An 8,691-nucleotide genomic window follows, 5' to 3' on the forward strand; every position below is an offset into this window, starting at 1 on the left:
CAAAAAATATAGACACACATAACATAGTTTATGTCTCTTATTTTCTTTTTAATTTTAAAATATAGAATTTTTTTGTTTGTTTATTTGTTTTACAAGTTAAATGGATTATGTTAAATAAGTAATTTCAGGTTCACATGAATGAATTGACGTGTCAAATGTGTCAATTGCAAGTTATGCGTGTTGAACTGTCTATGACACGTTTCTTATCGTGTTGCTTTCAAGTCAACCTGTTTATAACCCAAACCTATTAAGGCCCAACCTAACTTGTAAAACTCATGTCGTATTTGCGTCATGTTTGTGGGTTGTGTTAAACATTGACACTCCTTTTTTTTTTTTTTTTTGCCAATGAATTTGTTAGTTTATTTATATAAAGTTTTTTGAAATTTCATTATTTGTAAATACAATTTTATTTTTATTCACTCTGAAAAAATCAACAAATAAACCAAAAGCTACTCACTATATATACTATCATGTACTGTTCGTATCCTACAACACCTTTATATATACTATCTCCAAAATATTTTTCTAACTTCTAATATATTCAAAATAGAGTTTTAACGAATGTATATCCTTTCAGTGTATATTAGTAAACTAATTTAAGAAATTTTTTTTGAGAAAAAGAAAAAAATGACTAATTTTCTTGACAATTTTTTCAATGTTTCATAAAAAAAAATTCCTAAAATAGATGATTAGTTTATGTCTTAAAGACATACATTAATTGGACACTTCAAAATATGTAACACTGATATCTAACTATCTAAGGTTTCAAATTTCAGTATCCGTTCACCCTATAGGAAGTGGTAGGGTAGCACCCAATAATTTTGTATGTAATAAACTGTTTAAGAACATTCCACATACCCATGTAAAATTTACCAATAAAATTAAGCGATATTTAGCCAAATAAGTATATTGGGAGACAGGCGGACAAGATTTTCGCTATTTGGACATGCTCTCCTCTTCTATAGTATTACTAGACTAGACAAAAATAGTACACTTAATTGGTGTGGGTGTTCTCCATTTTTCTCTTTCTTCTTTTTTATTATTGTTGTAATTTTTTTTTTGGTGGAGACTCACATTGATTAGGAGTGTACTCTTATTTGACTTTAAATATTATTGAAGAATTGTTTTTAATATATGTGATGCAAGGCCTAGTTTGGGCTTGAACTTTAATTATATTACATACGGGTTCAATTTTGATTTGGCCCATTTATGTTTCCTCATTTTTTTTCATATTTTTTTTATCGGGCTTCTTTTTTTTTCTCGAGCTTTTATTTAACCATTGGTTTTTTGGCCCTTTGGTGTTAAGCTTACTTTGACCAAATCAATTGCTTACTTTTTCTTTTGATGGGCAAATCAGTTGCTTACTTAACATACGACTAGGTCTCTGTCTCCTTGGTTCTTCTCTTCTTACTCAAATAGGTATATTAGACATAGTTTTCACTCCCATAAGGATTGCTCTCTAATAAAAATTTAGGGCTTGTTTGATAATGTTGTTCTAGTAACATTGTTTGTATTTTTTGAAAAAATGTGTGAAAATACGTGTAATGTTATTTAAAAACTGAAAACATATATTTAAATACATGCCCTTATTCTCTCTTGATCTAGAAAGGAAAGGCTTTCTAGAGGCTATTCTTTAATTTTTGTGCGCATTTGTACATTCAATACAAAAGTCAATGCTATAATCTAATACTGAGAGATTGTTTTGCCAAAAAACTATTTCATGTAAATTTTTTACTCCAAGTGATACAAATCAATTTTTAAGAACAACATATTTATGTTATTATATAATTTGGTGATATAATTCCTATGCTAGATTTAAATTTCTGTTTTTCTTAAAAAAAAATTTTAATTTCTGTTTTTCTAAAAAAAAAAATTTAATTTCTGTAATTTTTATTTTTAATTAAGAATTGTGGGTACATATAAAATGTTTCCAATATTTATTACCATAAAAAGGGTTGCATTACGATGCCGTTAATCACAATTTTCTTTACTTTTTTTTTTTTTTTTTTTTGACAATTTTTATCTTTTTTGCAGTTAGGTCAATTTTTTCAGGTTTGTAGGGACTATCTGGTGACAAGTACCAGGCGGTGCCTGTTAACATTCTCCACCATAATAAAAAAAAAAAAAAATTAAAAAAAAAAAAAAACAAAAAAACAAAACTATTGAGATCCGCACCAACTCATTTTTGCCTGCCAATTGTGTGGCAAAATGAAACCCCGTGAACCAAGGCCCATGGGAGATCTCGCAAAATGTACTTGGTAATAAGATAAGAAGTGAGAAGTTTCAGGAACAAAAATGTGCCAAGTTCAGCAGAGTATAATGCCACTTGGGTAATGGACTTGACCACAGAGACGTCACTACCCACTACCTTTACACTCTCCTTTCTCCACCGTCAATTTTAAAATTTAATAAACACACTAGTTTGTCCACATTGTATTATATAATAAATCTCGAAGAAAGCAACTTGCATGAGGTGCATACACGTCGTATCAGAAAGGTTGGCTTCTATATAATCATAATGAAACCCTACTGAGACATGGTGATGAACATAGTGCTCAATTAATCTGAACCGTGAATGCAACCATTCGAGTTATCGTTTCCTCAACTTGATTTTAGTTGTTAGAAAACAATCTACAAAGCTTAACATCAAGGCGGTGGGCTTTCCCCATCAGTCCATCACTGACACTGACCTCAACTTTTGTAGTATATCCCCACTGATGCCTCGGGCCCATGGGCACATCTTCCCACTGATGCCACGGGCCCATGGGCCCACCCATTTGGTGCCACGTGTCTGACACAATAATCTAGATGGACAGTACAAATTCCAGATCTTTGGTGAACCTCTTTGTGCTCCTCACTCACTCTCACTCTCACTCTCACTCTCACTCTAGCCGTGAACTTTTTAGTAAGTACATGATCAGCTTTATTTTTTAATTTAATGTTGTAACTACCTGAGAGGAACCATTCTAGGAAGTCAGTTTCTATGTTTGCTCAATCTTGATGATTACTAAAAATCAAGTTTGAGATATTTTCGGAGTTAGTTCTGATCTTCTAAATAAATTCAAACACTATTAGTTCATACTATAAAGCAAGCAATTACATTTACCGTTTGATGATCATTGGTCTCTTGAATCTCTATTCTCATCTTCTTCTCTGGTTTGTACCCTGTGACTTGTGTTCATGATTCTTTATTACATGTGAATTTGCATTTTTTTTAGTTTCTGCAACTTCAACTTTTGTTCCATGCATCGTCTACTGAAGTGTGTTTGTTTGTTGTAGTTGTAGAGTCAAGAAAATTAGTGTGACATGCATGAATTAACTAGGTTGTTGAATTGGACCCATGATGGTGTTTATGTTGAAGCTTCATCCAGATAGGATTGTCATTGATTTTATTGCAGTATTGACTGTTAATTGATGATCAAAACCCTGTTGTGTGCCTGGAAAACTATTGCTTTTGAGCTCTGCTCTGTTGAAGTTGATGAAAGATGTAACCTTTAATCAAGCATATATTTATAACTGAGCCTTCACTCCTGTAATAACTTACTATAATCATTTAACAAAAGAAGGAAAATAAAATCTAATTATCTATTTCTTGATGATTTATAAACTGGGTTGGGGTTAGCTGCGAGTACATAGTGCTTACACTGCTAGAATGATTGAATAGCTTTAGTTGTATACCTGAATAAAAAAAGTCAGAGATTAAGGAGGAACTTGGAAACAGATGACAGCATCTGAATTTGTTGCTAAATTTCTTTTATTTGGTAGATTTAATAAATGTTATTGATATATCGTTATTATGTAGTAATGTTTTATCAACTTTTTGTCTGACCTTGTTTAGTCTGTTGAGGATCTTAGATGACCTCAAAAATTTTGGACTAAGGTTTGGTTGTTGTTGTTGCTTCAGACAAAGGATACCTATGGCAACTGTGACCACCTCACACTTTGTATCCAGTTCACATGTCAATTGCCATGGAACTTCCAGATCAGAAAGTAAAGCAAACTTAGGCCTAAGGAGTCAAGCAATGACTCATAATGGGTTAAGGTCGTTGAACAAGCTAGATATGCTAAAGATGAGAACCCAAACAAAAGCAATTGCTAGGCCAGCAAGAAGCACAGTGAGTAAAACTGAGAAGGACAGACCTAATGGGAAAATTGTATGTGTACAAGGAATGAACTTGGTGTTTGTGGGAGCTGAGGTAGGTCCATGGAGCAAAACTGGTGGACTTGGTGATGTTCTTGGAGGACTTCCACCTGCAATGGCAGTAAGTGCAGATCTCTATAACATATTTATTAGGAAAATACTAATGCTACTCCAAATTTTACTATAAAAGGCTTACAAACAAACATGGCAATGAATGTAATTAGTGCCACTTCAATAACATAATAAATAAAGATTTGACAATTATATATTTTTTGATTGGTGATGCATCAGTTTTAAAGGCTTATGTAGTAAAATTTGTAGTATACCTAGCATCACTCAGTATTCCTCATTGATTGCTATTCTGGTTCCGATTGGGCTGTTTTGTTGAATGAGGTATATTTGACTAATTATCTTACCTGAATAATGTCTAGGCTAAGGGGCACCGTGTTATGAGTGTGTCTCCACGCTATGACCAATACAAAGATGCATGGGACACAAGTGTTGCAGTTGAGGTAAATTTTCCTATTACTCTTATGTATTAGGATAATCTTCCTTTTGTGGATATAATTCACTAGCCAAGTTTGTACCTTGGCAATTTCCCTGATTTTCTTCTCCTATGCAGATGAAAGTTGGGGATAGAATTGAAACTGTTCGCTTCTTCCACTGCTATAAACGAGGAGTTGATCGTGTATTCGTGGATCACCCAATGTTCCTCGAAAAGGTTTAAACTTTTATTAGATCTAAATCATGGTTCAAAGCCATGGTGTTAAAATTGTGGAATGTATATCTGATGCATAACTTTCTTAATATTTAAGGTATGGGGAAAAACTGGATCCAAAATCTATGGCCCTAGGACTGGTCTGGATTACAAGGATAACCAGCTGCGATTCAGCTTGTTTTGCCAGGTAATTTATCCTTTCTTCAATCTTCCCATGAGTTTCATACTTCCATTTACTATTTCCAATCTTCAGCCAATTGGCCAATGAGCTCTAGCTCAAAAGACACTTCCTTTAAAAAAAAAAAAAAACTTTATAGCCAGTTGATTAGGGAAACAATTTGAAGAAAGCAAATTTGAATTTTAAGCAGCAAAGTGATCATGGTATTATTCCATGGTAGAATTTTTCCATGACAGGGTTAATTGAGAAGCCAAGCAAAGTGTACGCAAGAAATGTGAATTTTTTCTGAATTATCTATCAACTCTTAAGCTATAGGTGAAAAGAAAATGTTTGTTTTCGCAATTTAAATGAAAAACACCTTTTGTTTGCATTCCTGTGACAAACTGGCATAGAGCTTATATGCTATGAGTTATTGCATATTTAAGCTTACTTGGTGGATCAATTAAGGCTCTTAATTTACCAGTGATTAATTGATTGCTACAATTGAGTTCATTTGAATGGCATTTTTAAACCAGGAAAAGATCCATAAATTTTGTCTCCCATCTCACTATAGTATGTACTTGTAGCCTAACAGCTGATCAACCTCATAGTTATTAACATTTCAGACATTGAGTAGATAGCTGAAATAAACCTTTTTTCCCCTCTTATAAATTTCAGGCTGCTCTGGAGGCACCAAGGGTTCTGAACTTAAAAAGCAGTGAACATTTCTCTGGACCATATGGTGTGGACAGTGGAACCATTTTCTGTTTCTTAAACTTGAATTGTCTTAAAATAAATAGCTTCATTAAGGATGTTCTTTTCTGCTTCTTGCAGGGGAGGATGTTGTCTTCATTGCCAATGATTGGCACACTGCTCTTCTTCCGTGCTACCTAAAAACAATGTACAAATCAAGGGGCCTCTATAAAAATGCCAAGGTAAGGTGTCCTTGCGCCAATCTCCATACTATAGAATTGTGGTCAACTTGGGAATTTCTATTTGTTAGGATCTAACACAGCTTCACAAATGATGGCAGGTTGCTTTCTGCATTCATAACATAGCTTACCAGGGAAGATTCTCCTTTGAAGACTTTTCACTTCTCAATTTGCCTGATCAATTCAAGAGTTCTTTTGACTTTATTGATGGGTAAGATCTTTTGGAGCTATTCATATTTCCATTTGAACAAGGACGTTCAAATTGATAGGAATTTGATGAACAATTCCTCTTGCTAAGTATTATAAGTCTTTCTATTGTGCAGCTATGAGAAGCCAGTGAAAGGAAGGAAAATCAATTGGATGAAGGGTGGAATAATAGAATCGGACAGGGTCCTGACTGTGAGTCCATACTATGCCCAGGAACTTATTTCTGGAATTGATAAGGGTGTGGAATTGGATAACATCATTCGTAAGACTGGCATCACTGGTATTGTGAATGGGATGGATGTTCAAGAGTGGAATCCTTCCACAGACAAATACATTGATATAAAATATGATTCCACAACCGTAAGTAACTTTTAATGAACTTGTTGCTTCCCAAAATTTCTGGTTGTAAAGATCAGTACTTACTGGTATCGTGATTTTCAGGTTATGGATGCAAAGCCTCTATTGAAGGAAGCCCTTCAAGCAGAAGTTGGGTTGCCTGTTGACCGAAATATCCCTTTGATAGGCTTCATTGGAAGACTAGAAGAGCAGAAAGGTTCAGATATTCTAGTAGAAGCTATTTCAAAGTTCATTGGGCAGGATGTTCAAATTATAATCCTTGTAAGTATCAACTCTTAATTGTTCTCCCCTCCAAATTATAGCTGCTGTGACAGGGATTTTTATAATGACGTTGTTTTCCTCAGGGAACTGGCAAAGAGCCCATGGAGAAGCAAATTGAACAGCTGGAGGAACTATATCCCAACAATGCCCGGGGTGTGGCAAAATTTAATGCCTCCTTAGCTCATATGATTATTGCTGCGGCTGATTTTATGCTGATCCCAAGTAGATTTGAACCCTGTGGTCTCATTCAGTTACATGCTATGCGATATGGAACGGTAAAGGCCTCATGCCTTCTTCCTCTCTCTATTTGGCTACCACTATGATCTAACTTGACAAATTATACGTTGCTTTAGCTGATCATTAATTTTTTTGTGTGACTTCACAACAGGTACCGATTGTTGCCTCAACGGGTGGACTTGTTGACACTGTCAAAGAAGGTTTTACAGGATTCCAAATGGGAGCTTTCAATGTTAAAGTAAGAAAACGAATTTTTTCTGCTTCTCTGTGACACGCAAGTGCACCACTTTCTCTATTCATTTGCTTTACTTTGTATGGAAAATAATGATTCTGTGTTGCTGGATTGCTTTCAGTGTGAAGCAGTTGATCCAGCTGATGTAACTGCAATAGCAACTACTGTCAAGAGAGCTCTTGCATCATACGGAACTCCTGTTTTGAAAGAGATGATCCAGAATTGCATGGCCCAAGATCTTTCGTGGAAGGTTAGTATGACATTCAGCCAATTAAAAGATGTCCAATCTGGAAAGTTTGCTTGCATTTCTTTGAAAAAATTTCAATTGCATAAATGACAAAAAATTCATAAAGTAAATGTTTCTCTGATCCATGAGTTTAACTGATAATGTGCATCAATGTGACGCAGGGACCAGCCAGACAATGGGAAAAGACACTGCTGAGCCTGGATGTTGCTGGCAGTGACCCTGGACTTGAGGGGGAGGAGATTGCTCCTCTTGCCAAGGAAAATGTTGCTACTCCTTGAGCACTGCGACTAATATCTTATGGTATCAGCATTAATAAGTATGCTAACAGATCTGGGTTAGTATGCATGGTATGTAGGTAGTGACAACTGTTGGCTCTTCACCTCATTCAAAGTTCAGTTCATGTGAGCAGCGAGCCTGGTGAAGAACTCGGAGCTATTTTTCATTTTTCTTTTTAGAAGGTTAATGGTTTTCAAGCTGGGTAGAAGTGTCGCAAAGTACAAACCTAATGTCTGTTGTTAGGAACCACTATAAAACCAGTTTTTTCTGTTCTTGCTATATAGTTTTAAGCAATATGTAAGTAAATAAAATGAGTGTTTGCTCCTTAAGTGCCTGCCTCTCCTGCAAGTGACTGATATGCTTCAATGCTCTTGTAATTTTTGTACGTGATGTCTTCACCCAAATATCTTTGCTTTTTTAGTTGCCTTTTCTTAATAATGAAATATACTAAAAACTTTGGAACGAGTTAAGATGAAAATCCAAGAATTGTATATAGCAAGACACTGCATGCTTAACGGGTACGGCAAGGATCAATCCAAAAATAACCCTAAGTAACAGATATCTGTATCTCCACTCTGCTTGCAGTGGTGGCTCTCTCCATAGCCCGTCTATGGTCTTTCTCCACTGTATGTGGCTTCTTTCCAACCTTCCACACACAATCCACTTGCTTTTTCTAACTCTTCACAAATCATCCTAGTCTTTTACCCAAGCTTTCTTTATCTTTTCCTCCATCTAATCCCACCTTTTCCTTTTCCCTCATCTGGAAAACATCAACCCATATTCCAACCTTTTCACATCCAACAAACATCAACACAACCCATTTTCTCAATAACAATTTCAAACAACTATATCCCTTAATACCCTCAATCTCCCTTGCTTTCCCCGTTATCTGCGTTTTCATCCCAACATTTTATCTTCCCACCCAA

The 8,691-nt window shown here is 35.1% G+C and overlaps 1 protein-coding gene across 2 annotated transcripts; it reads left to right on the forward strand.

The window, feature by feature from the left end:
• The first annotated feature begins 2,752 nt into the window (after positions 1-2,752).
• Positions 2,753-8,094, forward strand: LOC126713184 (granule-bound starch synthase 1, chloroplastic/amyloplastic). Of its 2 annotated transcripts, none has more exons than XM_050412865.1 (14): positions 2,753-2,905; positions 3,905-4,262; positions 4,573-4,653; positions 4,764-4,862; positions 4,957-5,046; positions 5,695-5,758; positions 5,851-5,951; positions 6,050-6,159; positions 6,272-6,515; positions 6,597-6,773; positions 6,857-7,048; positions 7,162-7,248; positions 7,364-7,492; positions 7,651-8,094. In XM_050412865.1, the coding sequence occupies exons 2-14, from the start codon at positions 3,918-3,920 to the stop codon at positions 7,765-7,767; spliced, it is 1,836 nt and encodes a 611-aa protein (XP_050268822.1). In that variant the 5' UTR covers positions 2,753-2,905; positions 3,905-3,917; the 3' UTR covers positions 7,768-8,094. The 2 variants fall into 2 exon arrangements, with proteins under 2 accessions (XP_050268822.1, XP_050268823.1); XM_050412866.1 differs by lacking the exon at positions 2,753-2,905 and adding an exon at positions 2,960-3,156.
• Positions 8,095-8,691: the final 597 nt, after the last annotated feature.

The sequence above is a fragment of the Quercus robur genome, chromosome 2 (assembly GCF_932294415.1).
Source record: "Quercus robur chromosome 2, dhQueRobu3.1, whole genome shotgun sequence".
Lineage (NCBI taxonomy): Eukaryota > Viridiplantae > Streptophyta > Magnoliopsida > Fagales > Fagaceae > Quercus > Quercus robur.